At 49.5% G+C, this 17,155-nt stretch overlaps 2 protein-coding genes across 2 annotated transcripts in view; both read right to left on the bottom strand.

Moving 5' to 3' along the window:
• LOC109884486 (lecithin retinol acyltransferase) overlaps positions 1-2,526 on the bottom strand; it is an 11,758-nt gene extending 9,232 nt beyond the window's left edge. Inside the window, exons 1-2 of the mRNA XM_031793045.1 lie at positions 2,191-2,526; positions 399-554 (exon numbers count right to left, since the gene is read on the bottom strand). Of these exons, the coding sequence (XP_031648905.1) occupies positions 399-554; positions 2,191-2,334 (300 nt within the window). The 5' untranslated portion in view covers positions 2,335-2,526. The remainder of the gene's footprint in view (positions 1-398; positions 555-2,190) is intronic.
• A 6,759-nt stretch (positions 2,527-9,285) lies between these two features.
• LOC109884485 (lecithin retinol acyltransferase) lies at positions 9,286-15,538 on the bottom strand. Its single transcript, XM_031791660.1, has 2 exons — positions 14,861-15,538; positions 9,286-10,135 (listed from the first exon to the last, which is right to left on the bottom strand). The coding sequence occupies exons 1-2, from the start codon at positions 15,455-15,457 to the stop codon at positions 9,983-9,985; spliced, it is 750 nt and encodes a 249-aa protein (XP_031647520.1). The 5' UTR covers positions 15,458-15,538; the 3' UTR covers positions 9,286-9,982.
• Positions 15,539-17,155: the final 1,617 nt, after the last annotated feature.

Genomic DNA, 17,155 nt, shown 5'->3' with positions numbered 1-17,155 from the left:
CCACCCCAACACCACACACTACCCCCCCCCAACCCCTACACCACATACTGCCCCACCCCAACACCACACACTGCCCCACCCCAACACCACACACTACCCCACCCCCACCCCAACACCACACACTACCCCGCCCCCACCCCAACACCACACACTACCCCTCAACACCACACACTACCCCCACCCCCACCCCAACATCACACACTACCCCCACCCCAACCCCCACCCCAACACCCCACACTACCCCCACCCCAACCCCAACACCACACACTACCCCACCCCAACACCACACACTACCCCTCCCCAACACCACACACTACCCCTCCCCAACACCACACACTCCTCCCCACCACCCCAACCCACCCTGCCCCCCACCACATACTCCCCTCCCCCCTCCTCACCTTAGCGATGACCCCCAGTATCAGTCTGTTATTGGTGACCATCTCTCTGATAGCCTCCTCATCATCTGACAACACAGGTAGTATGTCAGGTATCAGGTGAGCCACCCTGCCGCGGCCCAGGTATATCCCAAAATGAGTGAACAACGTCCGGGGTACCTGAATGAATAAATACATTTAGTGTCCCAAATGGCACCCTATACCCTATATAGTACACTACTATAGACCAGAGCCCTATTCCCTATATAGTGCACTACTTTAGACCAGAGCTGGCACCCTATTCCCTATATAGTGCACTACTTTAGACCAGAGGCCTATTCCCTATATAGTGCACTACTTTAGACCAGAGCCCTATGGAACCCTATTCCCTACATATTACACTACTTTAGACCAGAGCCCTATTCCCTATATAGTACGCTACAGCCCTATTCCCTATATAGTGCACTACTTTAGACCAGAGCTGGCACCCTATTTCCTATATAGTGCACTACTTTAGACCAGAGCTGGCACCCTATTCCCTATATTGTGCACTACTATAGACCAGAGCCCTATTCACTATATAGTGCACTACTATAGACCAGAGCCCTATTCCCTATATAGTGGTACTACTTTAGACCAGGGCCCTATTCCCTATATAGTGGTACCACTATAGACCAGAGCTCTATTCCCTATATAGTGGTACTACTATAGACCAGAGCCCTATTCCCTATATAGTGCACTACTTTAGACCAGAGCCCTATTCCCTATATAGTACACTACTATAGACCAGAGCCCTATTCCCTATATAGTGCACTACTTTAGACCAGAGCCCTATTCCCTATATAGTGCACTACTTTAGACCAGAGCCCTATTCCCTATATAGTACAGTACTTTAGACCAGAGCTGGCACCCTATTCCCTATATAGTGCACTACTTTAGACCAGAGCCCTATTCCCTATATAGTGCACTACTTTAGACCAGACCCCTATTCCCTATATAGTGCACTACTTTAGACCAGAGACCTATTCCCTATATAGTGCACTACTATAGACCAGAGACCTATTCCCTATATAGTGCACTACTTTAGACCAGAGCTGGCACCCTATTCCCTATATAGTACACTACTATAGACCAGAGCCCTATTCCCTATATAGTACACTACTATAGACCAGAGCCCTATTCCCTATATAGTGCACTACTTTAGACCAGAGCCCTATTCCCTATATAGTGCACTACTTTAGACCAGAGCTGGCACCCTATTCCCTATATAGTGCACTACTTTAGACCAGAGACCTATTCCCTATATAGTGCACTACTATAGACCAGAGACCTATTCCCTATATAGTGCACTACTTTAGACCAGAGCTGGCACCCTATTCCCTATATAGTACACTACTATAGACCAGAGCCCTATTCCCTATATAGTACACTACTATAGACCAGAGCCCTATTCCCTATATAGTGCACTACTATAGACCAGAGCCCTATTCCCTATATAGTGCACTACTTTAGACCAGAGCTGGCACCCTATTCCCTATATAGTGCACTACTTTAGACCAGAGCCCTATTCCCTATATAGTGCACTACTTTAGACCAGAGCCCTATTCTCTATATATTGGTACTACTATAGACCAGAGCCCTATTCCCTATATAGTGCACTACTTTAGACCAGAGCCCTATTCCCTATATAGTGCACTACTTTAGGCCAGATGTGAGCCCTATGGGCCAACTATGAAGGGAATAGGGGGTCAATTGGGACTCAAGCCATAGAGTCGCCTCAGCCATTTGACTACATTAAATGTTTGTCCACTTCTACCTCCAGCAGGTCTCCTCTCTGGAACATGGAGTCATACTTCGATGGAGCTTCCTCTTTGGTCGCCGCCTGGTTTTTCCCCTTCTTTTTCTTGTCGTCTGTTCGTGCGGTGATGAACAGCAGGCCGAGGAACGTCAGAGGAAACATGGACCTGACACGGAGGAGGAGAAGAGAGGAGAAGAGAAGGGTGGGAGGAGAAGAGGACTGGAGAGACGGACCGAATGTTTTAGGAGGTGAGGTGGAGAGTTGACTGAGAAACGGAGAGACAGAGTGTGGATAGAGAGAGAGAGGGGGAGAGTTGACTGAGAAACAGAGAGACAGAGTGTGGATAGAGAGAGAGAGGGGGAGAGTTCACTACCAGGATCTTTTTATTAGTCCAGCCTCTAGCCAGGTAGGTGGAGCTGAAGGAATTAGCCCTAACCACTGATCTAAGGTCAGTTTTATCCTTCCCCAAAATGATCAAGTCTAGGATTTGACTGAGCCTGTAAACTGATCCTAGATCTGTGCTTAAGGACACCTCCTACTCACAGCTGCAGATTAGATAGCTCTGGTCCAGGGCGTTTCATGTGGCTTGTTGACACTGAGCTTCGATGTAACGCCTTGGACCAGAACTGTGGATTAGAGTGATGTGGACACTTTTGCTGAGTATTTCATCAATAACAAAGAAAGTCTGCATCACAAGTGGCACCCTACTCCACATATTAGGTCCTGGTCTAAAGTAGTGTACTATGTAGGGAACATGGTGCCATAGGGCTCTGGCCAAAGTAGTGCACTATGTAGGGGATAGGGTTCCATAGAGCCCTGGTCTAAAGTAGTGTACTATGTAGGGAATAGGGTTCCATAGAGCCCTGGTCTAAAGTAGTGCACTATGTAGGGGATAGGGTTCCATAGAGCCCTGGTCTAAAGTAGTGCACTATGTAGGGGATAGGGTTCCATAGAGCCCTGGTCTAAAGTAGTGCACTATGTAGGGGATAGGGTTCCATAGAGCCCTGATCTAAAGTAGTGCACTATGTAGGGGATAGGGTTCCATAGAGCCCTGGTCTAAAGTAGTGCACTATGTAGGGAATAGGGTTCCATAGAGCCCTGATCTAAAGTAGTGCACTATGTAGGGAATAGGGTTCCATAGAGCCCTGATCTAAAGTAGTGCACTATGTAGGGAATAGGGTTCCATAGAGCCCTGATCTAAAGTAGTGCACTATGTAGGGGATAGGGTTCCATAGAGCCCTGGTCTAAAGTAGTGCACTATGTAGGGGATAGGGTTCCATAGAGCCCTGGTCTAAAGTAGTGCACTATGTAGGGGATAGGGTTCCATAGAGCCCTGGTCTAAAGTAGTGCACTATGTAGGGGATAGGGTTCCATAGAGCCCTGGTCTAAAGTAGTGCACTATGTAGGGGATAGGGTTCCATAGAGCCCTGGTCTAAAGTAGTGCACTATGTAGGGGATAGGGTTCCATAGAGCCCTGGTCTAAAGTAGTGCACTATGTAGGGGATAGGGTTCCATAGAGCCCTGGTCTAAAGTAGTGCACTATGTAGGGGATAGGGTTCCATAGAGCCCTGGTCTAAAGTAGTGCACTATGTAGGGAATAGGGTTCCATAGAGCCTGGTCTAAAGTAGTGCACTATGTAGGGGATAGGGTTCCATAGAGCCCTGGTCTAAAGTAGTGCACTATGTAGGGGATAGGGTTCCATAGAGCCCTGGTCTAAAGTAGTGCACTATGTAGGGGATAGGGTTCCATAGAGCCCTGGTCTAAAGTAGTGCACTATGTAGGGGATAGGGTTCCATAGAGCCCTGGTCTAAAGTAGTGCACTATGTAGGGAATAGGGTTCCATAGAGCCCTGGTCTAAAGTAGTGCACTATGTAGGGGATAGGGTTCCATAGAGCCCTGGTCTAAAGTAGTGCACTATGTAGGGAATAGGGTTCCATAGAGCCCTGATCTAAAGTAGTGCACTATGTAGGGGATAGGGTGCCAGTTGGAACGTAAACAGATTTGGATTTTGAAGCAGCATGTATATAAGCTAAACAGAACAATGGTATTATTTCCCAATGCTAAATCCAAGGTCTTAAATTACACCCTAATCCCTATATTAGCCCATTATGTTTGACCCATGGCCCATGGCTCTGGTCAAATGTAGCCTGATCCCAGATCTGCTGTTTAGTAACTATGGCAATAGGAGTTGGCAAGACAGCACAAACAGATCTGGGACCAGACTAGAAAACATTTTATTCCCCCATAATGCATCATAACTGTAGGGCTGTAACTCTGTGGTTAGGAGGATATTTTTATTTAACCTTAATTTATTTAACGAGGCAAGTCAGTTAAGAACACATTTCTATTTTCAATGACGGCCTAGGAACAGTGGGGTTAACTGCCTCGTTCAGGGGCAGAACGACAGATTTGTACCTTGTCAGCTCGGGGGTTTCTGGAACACCGGGGAATTCTGGGAAAGTTACTGGAATTTTGTTAGAGAGAGAGAGGGTGAGACAGAGAGAGAGAGAGAGAGGGTGAGACAGAGAGAGAGAGAGGGTGAGACAGAGAGAGAGAGAGAGGGTGAGACAGAGAGAGAGAGGGTGAGACAGAGAGAGAGAGAGGGTGAGACAGAGAGAGAGAGAGGGTGAGACAGAGAGAGAGTGAGAGAGAGAGGGTGAGAGAGAGAGACAGAGAGAGGGTGAGAGAGAGAGAGATAGAGAGAGAGAGGGTGAGAGAGAGAGAGGGTGAGACAGAGAGAGGGTGAGAGAGAGAGAGAGAGAGAGAGAGAGAGAGAGAGAGAGAGAGGGTGAGACAGAGAGAGAGAGAGGGTGAGACAGAGAGAGAGAGAGAGAGAGAGAGAGAGAGAGAGAGAGAGACAGAGAGAGAGAGACAAGAGAGAGAGAGAGAGAGAGAGAGAGAGAGAGAGAGAGACAGAGAGAGGGTGAGACAGAGAGAGAGAGAGAGACAGAGAGAGGGTGAGAGAGAGACAGTGAGAGAGAGAGAGAGAGAGAGAGAGAGAGAGAGAGAGAGAGGGTGAGACAGAGAGAGAGAGAGAGAGAGAGAGGGTGAGAGAGAGAGAGACAGAGAGAGAGGGTGAGAGGGTGAGACAGAGAGAGAGAGAGGGTGAGAGGGTGAGACAGAGACAGAGAGAGAGAGAGAGAGAGAGAGAATTGAGTCATACAGTTACAATGAGACAGTAAACGAGCTGTTTTGTCAGCTGTTTTGTCAGTCACACACAGGCCAGAATCAGCACACTACAGTGTTTAATGATTCAGGAATTTATTTACACAACAAAAACTGTATAAAGTTTTACAATGTAAAAAATAAAAAATAAAGACATTCTGTACAAATATCATGGTTAGAGAAAGGTCAATGTTAGAGATGTTATAATCGCAAAGGTCAATATGACTGTACTGGTGTTTTTGTGGTATGAAACATATTAAGAGACACGAGGCTACTGTTTGAACGCTGTCGTAATGCTGCAGGTAGCCTAGCGGTCAGAGTGTTGGGCAAGTAACCGAAAGGTTGCCGGTCTGAATACCGGACCTGAGTAGGTGAACAATCTGTTGCTGTGCCCTTGAGCAAGGCACTTAACTCTAATTGCTAATTGTACAATGGGCACCCCACTCTCGGAGGAAGTTGGGACATGGTGACCCTGACCGTGACCCCACTTCCTGCGGGTGTCTCAGGGGGAGTTGGGATATGGTGACCCTGACCGTGACCCCACTTCCTGCGGGTGTCTCTGGGGGAGTTGGGACATGGTGACCCTGACCGTGACCCCATTTCCTGCGGGTGTCTCTGGGGGAGTTGGGATATGGTGACCCTGGCCGTGACCCCACTTCCTGGGGGTGTCTCAGGGGGAGTTGGGACATGGTGACCCTGACTCCACTTCCTGGAGGTGTCTCAGGGGGAGTTGGGATATGGTGACCCTGACCGTGACCCCACTCCCTGAGGGTGTCTCAGGGGGAGTTGGGATATGGTGACCCTGACCGTGACCCCACTCCCTGAGGGTGTCTCAGGGGGAGTTGGGATATGGTGACCCTGACCGTGACCCCACTCCCTGAGGGTGTCTCAGGGGGAGTTGGGATATGGTGACCCTGACCGTGACCCCACTCCCTGAGGGTGTCTCAGGGGGAGTTGGGATATGGTGACCCTGACTGTGACCCCACTCCGAGGGTGTCTCAGGGGGAGTTGGGATATGGTGACCCTGACTGTGACCCCACTTCCTGGGGGTGTCTCAGGGGGAGTTGGGATATGGTGACCCTGACCCCAAATCCTGAGGGTGTCTCAGGGGGAGTTGGGATATGGTGACCCTGACCGTGACCCCACTCCCTGCGGGTGTCTCAGGGGGAGTTGGGATATGGTGACCCTGACCGTGACCCCACTCCCTGCGGGTGTCTCAGGGGGAGTTGGGATATGGTGACCCTGACCCCAAATCCTGCGGGTGTCTCAGGGGGAGTTGGGATATGGTGACCCTGACCGTGACCCCACTCCCTGCGGGTGTCTCAGGGGGAGTTGGGATATGGTGACCATGACCGTGACCCCACTCCCTGCGGGTGTCTCAGGGGGAGTTGGGATATGGTGACCCTGACCCCACTCCCTGAGGGTGTCTCTGGGGGAGTTGGGATATGGTGACCCTGACCCCACTCCCTGAGGGTGTCTCAGGGGGAGTTGGGATATGGTGACCCTGACCCCACTCCCTGAGGGTGTCTCTGGGGGAGTTGGGATATGGTGACCCTGACCCCACTCCCTGAGGGTGTCTCAGGGGGAGTTGGGATATGGTGACCCTGACCCCACTCCCTGAGGGTGTCTCAGGGGGAGTTGGGATATGGTGACCCTGACCCCACTCCCTGCGGGTGTCTCTGGGGGAGTTGGGATATGGTGACCCTGACCCCACTCCCTGCGGGTGTCTCTGGGGGAGTTGGGATATGGTGACCCTGACCCCACTCCCTGCGGGTGTCTCTGGGGGAGTTGGGATATGGTGACCGTGACCCCACTCCCTGAGGGTGTCTCTGGGGGAGTTGGGATATGGTGACCCTGACCCCACTCCCTGAGGGTGTCTCAGGGGGAGTTGGGATATGGTGACCCTGACCCCACTCCCTGCGGGTGTCTCAGGGGGAGTTGGGATATGGTGACCCTGACCCCACTCCCTGAGGGTGTCTCTGGGGGAGTTGGGATATGGTGACCCTGACCCCACTCCCTGAGGGTGTCTCAGGGGGAGTTGGGATATGGTGACCCTGACCCCACTCCCTGAGGGTGTCTCTGGGGGAGTTGGGATATGGTGACCCTGACCCCACTCCCTGCGGGTGTCTCTGGGGGAGTTGGGATATGGTGACCCTGACCCCACTCCCTGCGGGTGTCTCTGGGGGAGTTGGGATATGGTGACCGTGACCCCACTCCCTGAGGGTGTCTCAGGGGGAGTTGGGATATGGTGACCCTGACCCCACTCCCTGCGGGTGTCTCAGGGGGAGTTGGGATATGGTGACCCTGACCCCACTCCCTGAGGGTGTCTCTGGGGGAGTTGGGATATGGTGACCCTGACCCCACTCCCTGCGGGTGTCTCTGGGGGAGTTGGGATATGGTGACCCTGACCCCACTCCCTGCGGGTGTCTCTGGGGGAGTTGGGATATGGTGACCGTGACCCCACTCCCTGAGGGTGTCTCTGGGGGAGTTGGGATATGGTGACCCTGACCCCACTCCCTGAGGGTGTCTCAGGGGGAGTTGGGATATGGTGACCCTGACCCCACTCCCTGCGGGTGTCTCTGGGGGAGTTGGGATATGGTGACCCTGACCCCACTCCCTGAGGGTGTCTCAGGGGGAGTTGGGATATGGTGACCCTGAACCCACTCCCTGCGGGTGTCTCTGGGGGAGTTGGGATATGGTGACCCTGACCCCACTCCCTGCGGGTGTCTCTGGGGGAGTTGGGATATGGTGACCCTGACCCCACTCCCTGCGGGTGTCTCTGGGGGAGTTGGGATATGGTGACCGTGACCCCACTCCCTGAGGGTGTCTCTGGGGGAGTTGGGATATGGTGACCCTGACCCCACTCCCTGAGGGTGTCTCAGGGGGAGTTGGGATATGGTGACCCTGACCCCACTCCCTGCGGGTGTCTCTGGGGGAGTTGGGATATGGTGACCCTGACCCCACTCCCTGAGGGTGTCTCTGGGGGAGTTGGGATATGGTGACCGTAACCCCACTCCCTGCGGGTGTCTCTGGGGGAGTTGGGATATGGTGACCCTGACCCCACTCCCTGCGGGTGTCTCTGGGGGAGTTGGGATATGGTGACCCTGACCACACTCCCTGAGGGTGTCTCTGGGGGAGTTGGGATATGGTGACCCTGACCACACTCCCTGAGGGTGTCTCTGGGGGAGTTGGGATATGGTGACCGTAACCCCACTCCCTGAGGGTGTCTCAGGGGGAGTTGGGATATGGTGACCCTGACCCCACTCCCTGCGGGTGTCTCAGGGGGAGTTGGGATATGGTGACCCTGACCCCACTCCCTGAGGGTGTCTCAGGGGGAGTTGGGATATGGTGACCCTGAACCCACTCCCTGCGGGTGTCTCTGGGGGAGTTGGGATATGGTGACCCTGACCCCACTCCCTGAGGGTGTCTCAGGGGGAGTTGGGATATGGTGACCCTGACCCCACTCCCTGCGGGTGTCTCAGGGGGAGTTGGGATATGGTGACCCTGACCCCACTCCCTGAGGGTGTCTCAGGGGGAGTTGGGATATGGTGACCCTGAACCCACTCCCTGCGGGTGTCTCTGGGGGAGTTGGGATATGGTGACCCTGACCCCACTCCCTGAGGGTGTCTCAGGGGGAGTTGGGATATGGTGACCCTGAACCCACTCCCTGCGGGTGTCTCTGGGGGAGTTGGGATATGGTGACCCTGACCCCACTCCCTGAGGGTGTCTCAGGGGGAGTTGGGATATGGTGACCCTGAACCCACTCCCTGCGGGTGTCTCTGGGGGAGTTGGGATATGGTGACCCTGACCCCACTCCCTGAGGGTGTCTCAGGGGGAGTTGGGATATGAAACACCTTTCCACTTGTGTGTAACAGGACAAATATAAAAACACCAAAATTATTGTATTTTAAAAAGAAAATACATTGTTATTGACACGTGAACATTTCTATTTCTGGAGATTTTATTTATTTATATATATACACATCTATATACATATTATATTCCTATTGAAATTAAACAGAATTCCAGAATGACATTTTCATTATGGATTTTCCAGAATTCCCAGGTATCAGCCTGCCATCCAGAGGGTGAAGGGGATGAGGAGGGTGGGAAGCGTGGTGTAAGGGGACATTCCCAGACTGAGGATAGACAGAATTCCCAGGTATCAGCCTGCCATCCAGAGGGTGAAGGGGATGAGGAGGGTGGGAAGCGTGGTGTAAGGGGACATTCCCAGACTGAGGATAGACAGAATTCCCAGGTATCAGCCTGCCATCCAGAGGGTGAAGGGGATGAGGAGGGTGGGAAGCGTGGTGTAAGGGGACATTCCCAGACTGAGGATAGACAGAATTCCCAGGTATCAGCCTGCCATCCAGAGGGTGAAGGGGATGAGGAGGGTGGGAAGCGTGGTGTAAGGGGACATTCCCAGACTGAGGATAGACAGAATTCCCAGGTATCAGCCTGCCATCCAGAGGGTGAAGGGGATGAGGAGGGTGGGAAGCGTGGTGTAAGGGGACATTCCCAGACTGAGGATAGACAGAATTCCCAGGTATCAGCCTGCCATCCAGAGGGTGAAGGGGATGAGGAGGGTGGGAAGCGTGGTGTAAGGGGACATTCCCAGACTGAGGATAGACAGAATTCCCAGGTATCAGCCTGCCATCCAGAGGGTGAAGGGGATGAGGAGGGTGGGAAGCGTGGTGTAAGGGGACATTCCCAGACTGAGAATAGACAGAATTCCCAGGAACGCCGTCAGCGGAACACTCCTATGATCCCGAATGACAGATTTCAGCCAATCACAGAACTAGAAGTGGGACAAAAAACGGAAAAGATGTTTTATATTATAGTGATAGACAGGGGAAGATTTAGAGGGCAAATGTGTGTGTGTGTGTGTGTGTGTTGGCGTGTTGTGCCATGTAGTAGAATATATTACAGGGAGAACATCACCCGTGTTAAATGTTGTGCCCTGTAGGAGACTATCTGAGTGCCATAATCATGTCATGAAATACATAACATGTCTCATTTGGTCAATATCAGATACCCTTTGACTCTTGGGCCTTTGACAAGATAAAAGATTTAGGACAAAAAACACATTTTTTTGTATGTCTCAGTCTGTCTCTATCTCTCCCTCCCTCTCTTCTAACCCTCCCTCTCTCTCATTCCCACTCCCTCCTTCCCTTCCACTCTCACTCCCTCCCACTCTCCCTCTCCCCTCTCTCTCTCTCACTCCCACTCTCCCTCTCCCACCCCCTCTCTCTCACTCCTCCTCTCTCTCCCTCCCACTCTCCCTCTCCCACTCTCTCTCTCTCACTCCCCCTCTCTCTCTCACTCCCCCTCTCTCTCCCTCCCACTCTCTCTCTCTCACTCCCCCTCTCTCTCCTCCCACTCTCTCTCTCTCACTCCCCCTCTCTCTCCCTCCCACTCTCTCTCTCTCACTCCCCCTCTCTCTCTCACTCCCCCTCTCTCTCTCCCTCCCACTCTCTCTCTCTCACTCCCCCTCTCTCTCTCACTCCCCCCTCTCTCTCCCTCCCACTCTCTCTCTCTCACTCCCCTCTCTCTCCCTCCCCACTCTCTCTCTCTCACTCCCCCTCTCTCTCTCACTCCCCCTCTCTCTCCCTCCCACTCTCTCTCACTCCCACTCCCTCCCTCCCTCCCTCTCACTCCCTCCTCCCTCCCACTCTCACTCACTCCCTCCCTCCCACTCTCACTCACTCCCACACACTCTCACTCCCTCCCATTCTCCCACTCTCACTCCCTCCCTCACTCTCTCTGAAGTAAGCAAGTGCCACAGAATGCTATTCTGTCTCTGTCTCTGCTTCTGCTCTGCGGTAGCTGGTCTTTGTAGCATATCAAGTTACAGTCAAAAGTTGTTGAATAAGTTTCCATCCAGACTGGGCTACTACCGTCTCAAATGGCACCCTCTTTAGGCTTGGTAGTACACTACTTTGAACAGGGTCTATAGAGTCTGGATAAAAGTAGTGCACTATATAGGGATTAGGGTGCCAGCCCCGGTCTAAAGTAGTGCACTATATAGGGAATAGGGTGCCAGTCGCGGTCTAAAGTAGTGCACTATATAGGGAATAGGGTGCCAGCCCCGGTCTAAAGTAGTGCACTATATAGGGAATAGGGTGCCAGTCGCGGTCTAAAGTAGTGCACTATATAGGGAATAGGGTGCCAGCCCTGGTCTAAAGTAGTGCACTATATAGGGAATAGGGTGCCAGCCTTGGTCTAAAGTAGTGCACTATATAGGGAATAGGGTGCCAGCCCCGGTCTAAAGTAGTGCACTATATAGGGAATAGGGTGCCAGCCCCAGTCTAAAGCAGTGCACTATATAGGGAATAGGGTGCCAGCCCTGGTCTAAAGTAGTGCACTATATAGGGAATAGGGCTCTGGTCTATAGTAGTGCACTATATAGGGAATAGGGTGCCAGCCCCGGTCTAAAGTAGTGCACTATATAGGGAATATGGTGCCATTTGGGACACATTTCAGGGCTCATTTTGGGGGAATCATGGTTAGTCTACAAAGGTCCAGAAAATCTCCGCTACCCCCTCCTGGCCAACAGTGCTGCCAGTCCTCAACTCTGGTTAAAATCACCTTCCCCGAATACTGCAGTGATTTGGCCTGTCGACAATAGGACCGCTGTTCTCCATTTGTCTTGAGGAACGACACAGGAACCAGATTTCCCACTAAGAACATTTAAGCCACTAACCTAACGTAGCAGGCTTAAAATAGACATCAGAAACGACGATATCCCCCTGAATTATGGTCTTGACGGAAAAAAAAAAAAAAAAAACTAATCGGGGGGCGGATCTCTTCTGCACTGTTTCGACCAATCCAGTAAATGTGGAGGAGGAGTTAAGATGGCGTGTCACCTTGTTATTAATGGCCAAAAGAGGAAGTGACATCACATCAGCTCTCTTTCCATTTCCCCTGAAAACCGGATACATCCGGGTCGTAAAAACTTGACTAATGTTAAGCCAGTGGCGTGTTTGTGGATCAACCGCATCGCATTATATATCATAGTTTTATTCATCTAACTTTTAAATTATTATTCACCTATTGATATTGCATTGTGGAGAGATGAACCTGTAAGTAGACCTGAGCATTGCATTGTGGAGAGATGAACCTGAAAGTAGACCTGAGCATTGCATTGTGGAGAGATGAACCTGTAAGTAGACCTGAGCATTGCATTGTGGAGAGATGAACCTGAAAGTAGACCTGAGCATTGCATTGTGGAGAGATGAACCTGAAAGTAGACCTGAGCATTGCATTGGAGATGAACCTGTAAGTAGACCTGAGCATTGCATTGTGGAGAGATGAACCTGAAAGTAGACCTGAGCATTGCATTGTGGAGAGATGAACCTGAAAGTAGACCTGAGCATTGCATTGTGGAGAGATGAAACCTGAAAGTAGACCTGAGCATTGCATTGTGGAGAGATGAACCTGAAAGTAGACCTGAGCATTGCATTGTGGAGAGATGAACCTGTAAGTAGACCTGAGCATTGCATTGTGGAGAGATGAACCTGAAAGTAGACCTGAGCATTGCATTGTGGAGAGATGAACCTGTAAGTAGACCTGAGCATTGCATTGTGGAGAGATGAACCTGTAAGTAGACCTGAGCATTGCATTGTGGAGAGATGAACCTGTAAGTAGACCTGAGCATTGCATTGTGGAGAGATGAACCTGTAAGTAGACCTGAGCATTGCATTGTGGAGAGATGAACCTGTAAGTATACCTGAGCATTGCATTGTGGAGAGATGAACCTGTAAGTAGACCTGAGCATTGCATTGTGGAGAGATGAACCTGTAAGTAGACCTGAGCATTGCATTGTGGAGAGATGAACCTGTAAGTAGACCTGAGCATTGCATTACACTTTTTATATGACAAATAAACAAATTTCAAGGAACAAACTTGAACTTAAAGAGGTTGTATTTTAGCTCTGGTCTAAAGTAGTGCACTATATAGGGAATAGGTCTCTGGTCTAAAGTAGTGCACTATATAGGGGATAGGGCTCTGGTCTAAAGTAGTGCACTATATAGGGAATAGGTCTCTGGTCTAAAGTAGTGCACTATATAGGGAATAGGGTGCCAGTCCTGGTCTAAAGTAGTGCACTATGTTGGGAATAGGGCTCTGGTCTAAAGTAGTGCACTGTTGGGAATAGGGTGATAGCCCTGGTCTAAAGTAGTGCACTATATAGGGAATAGGGCCCTGGTCTAAAGTAGTGCACTATATAGGGAATAGGGACCTGGTCTAAAGTAGTGCACTATATAGGGAATAGGGCCCTGGTCTAAAGTAGTGCACTATATAGGGAATAGGGCCCTAGCAAGACCAGAGCAAGACACTAGTTTAGACCAGAGCAGGACACTAGTTTAGACCAGAGCAGGACACTAGTTTAGACCAGAGCAAGACACTAGTTTAGACCAGAGCAAGACACTAGTTTAGACCAGAGCAAGACACTAGTTTAGACCAGAGCAAGACACTAGTTTAGACCAGAGCAAGACACTAGTTTAGACCAGAGCAAGACACTAGTTTAGACCAGAGCAAGACACTAGTTTAGACCAGAGCAGGACACTACTTTAGACCAGAGCAGGACACTACTTTAGACCAGAGCAGGACACTACTTTTGACCAGAACAGGACACTACTTTAGACCAGAGCAGGACACTACTTTAGACCAGAGCAGGACACTACTTTAGACCAGAGCAGGACACTACTTTAGACCAGAGCAGGACACTACTTTAGACCAGAGCAGGACACTACTTTAGACCCTGGCCAAAGTGAGTGCACCATAATAGGCCTATATAGGGAATATGGTGCCATATGGGATGCAAAGATTGTCTGCCTTGTCCGTCATGATCACAATTGCTCTATAAAACATTGGCCCACATTGACCCACGCACATCGTTGACATTGCTCACAGAGCTTACTTTTAGACTAGTGAACCTTTTTTTAGCCTATTTTACTTGAAATCAATCAAATAATCTTGTTTTATCATAGCTTACTTTGGAGTTAAGTCTAAATTTGTAAAAAATTATAATAATAATTTTAAATCAACGCATATAAGCCTATCACCTAAACCAGCAATTACAAGTTCACAGCATTCACCTAATCTATAGATGTATATTTAAATATTCCAATTGTGCAACTAGTTATAGAAACGGGCAGAGTCCTGAAGCGTCACTCTGTGAAAACATCTCGCGCGCAACAGTTCCAAGAGCGCACGCAGGACGCACACGCAGGACGCGCACCCAGGACGCACACGCAGGACGCGTACCCAGGACGCAAACGCAGGATGCGCACCCAGGACGCAAACGCAGGACGCGCACGCAGGACGCACACCCAGGACGCGCACGCAGGACGCACACCCAATGTATAATCAACACTTATTAGGGACCTATGAAATGTAAGGTCTGTGTAGTAAAACACAGTTAGGTGAACGTTTGGGATATATAGCTCTTAAAGATGGCATCTTCATTCGTGCTGCGCGGTACAAAAAAAAAGAAGAAGAAAGGCCAATATCAATATGTTACCTTGTCTGTCTGAATGCTGATTGCGCTGCCGTACCGGCAGTAAGTAACGAAATGTTCACAGTTATTCCACAGTAAACTGTACGGTATCTTCCCAACCATTTCCTCCGCTCTCCTCGCAATCTCTTCGCCATCCAACGGTCGTTTCTGCACGGTAGAGTCCATTGCGTTCAGTAGAATTGACGCGCCGTAGGCAAAGTCCTCAACGGTATCCACCCGGATGCTGGCGCTCTTGGATAGAACGCCAAGAACTAAGCGTTTGTTAGTTACCATCACCTGAATGGAAAGCTTGTCCGTTGTAAAGAGTGGCAAGATATCCGGAATCAGATGTGCCACCCGGTTGTCCCCTAAATAGATGCCGAAATGAGTGAATAGAGTCCGGGGAACTTCTAACAAGTCTCCCCGCTGGTACAGGGAGTCTGTGAGTGCGGTGCAGGCGGAGGGATCGGGGACCTCTTCTTTCTCGCAGTGATTTGTAACTATCTTCTTCTCCCTCTCTCTCTGTGTGTCTGAAAAAAGACTGGTCCTGAACTGATTGAAGACATTGAGGTGAGTGAGGAAGAGTACTTTTTCCAGGAGTAATGTGAGCGAATCCAACATGTTTATTGGAGGTAAATTTCTTGTCCTTGTTTTTTTTCCCGAGATGTTGTCCTCCTCGCCTCGCGCTCCTCTATAGTCTTCAGCTCGCGGCCAATTTCAACGCGGAGCCCACGTGACGTCGTGAGGGATTCGAGAATCCGATTGGCTGCTGTTTGAAAGCAGAGTATTCCGGTAGGTAGTCCTCATTCGAAAGAGAGAGAGAGAGAGAGAGAGAGAGAGAGAGAGAGAGAGAATAATGTTTACTGTTAATTTTTTATTGTTTATTTCACATTTGTATATTATCTTCCTCACTTGCTTTGGCAATGTTAACACATGTTTCCCATGCCAATAAAGCCCTTGAATTGAATTGAATTGAATTGAGAGAGAGAGAGAGAGAGAGAGACACAGAGAGACACAGAGAGCGAGACACAGAGAGACACAGAGAGAGAGAGACACAGAGAGAGAGACAAAAAGATAATTTACCATTTGTACATTGTTAAAACACTGTATATATATAATATGACATTTGTAATGTCTTTATTGTTTATTTCACTTTATATATTCACTTTATATATTATCTACCTCACTTGCTTTGGCAATGTTAACACATGTTTCCCATGCCAATAAAGCCCTTGAATTGAATTGAATTGAGAGAGAGAGACAGAGAAAGAGAGACACAGAGAGCCAGAGAGACAGAGAGAGAGACACACAGAGAGACAGAGAGAGACACAGAGAGAGAGACAGAGTAGAGCCCATTGCCCTTTATGGTTGTGAGGTCTGGGGTCCGCTCATCAACCAAGACTTCACAAAATGGGACAAACACCAAATTGAGACTCTGCACGCAGAATTCTGCAAAAATATCCTCCGTGTACAACGTAGAACACCAAATAATGCATGCAGAGCAGAATTAGGCCGATACCCACTAATTATCAAAATCCAGAAAAGAGCTGTTAAATTCTACAACCACCTAAAAGGAAGCGATTCACAAACCTTCCATAACAAAGCCATCACCTACAGAGAGATGAACCTGGAGAAGAGTCCCCTAAGCAAGCTGGTCCTGGGGCTCTGTTCACAAACACAAACACACACTACAGAGCCCCAGGACAGCAGCACAATTAGACCCAACCAAATCATGAGAAAACAAAAAGATAACTACTTAACACATTGGAAAGAATTAACAAAAAAACAGAGCAAACTAGAATGCTATTTGGCCCTACACAGAGAGTACACAGCGGGCAGAATACCTGACCACTGTGACTGACCCAAAATTAAGGAAAGCCTTGACTATGTACAGACTCAGTGAGCATAGCCTTGCTATTGAGAAAGACATGGCTCTCAAGAGAAGACAGGCTATGTGCTCACTGCCCACAAAATGAGGTGGAAACTGAGCTGCACTTCCTAACCTCCTGCCCAATGTATGACCATATTAGAGAGACATATTTCCCTCAGATTACACAGATCCACAAAGAATTCGAAAACAAATCCAATTTTGAAAAACTCCCATATCTACTGGGTGAAATTCCAGTGTGCCATCACAGCAGCAAGATTTGTGACCTGTTGCCACGAGAAAAGGGCAACCAGTGAAGAACAAACACCATTGTAAATACAACCCATATTTATGCTTATTTATTTTATCTTGTGTCCTTTAGCCATTTGTACATTGTTAGAACACTGTATATATATATATAATATGACATTTGTAATGTCTTTACTGTTTTG

This window comes from Oncorhynchus kisutch, linkage group LG16 (genome assembly GCF_002021735.2).
Source record: "Oncorhynchus kisutch isolate 150728-3 linkage group LG16, Okis_V2, whole genome shotgun sequence".
NCBI classification, from domain to species: Eukaryota; Metazoa; Chordata; class Actinopteri; order Salmoniformes; family Salmonidae; genus Oncorhynchus; species Oncorhynchus kisutch.
This window is presented reverse-complemented; position numbering and strand designations above follow the sequence as displayed.

What these genes read in the sequence shown, in the direction of transcription:
- LOC109884485 (XM_031791660.1), bottom strand. Translation starts at nt 15,457, where the DNA reads ATGTTGGATTCGCTCACATTACTCCTGGAAAAAGTACTCTTCCTCACT. An exon ending in TCAGCATTCAGACAGACAAG is followed by an intron (nt 10,136 to 14,860) that starts GTAACATATTGA and finishes TCCCACTTCTAG; the next exon opens with TTCTGTGATTGGCTGAAATC.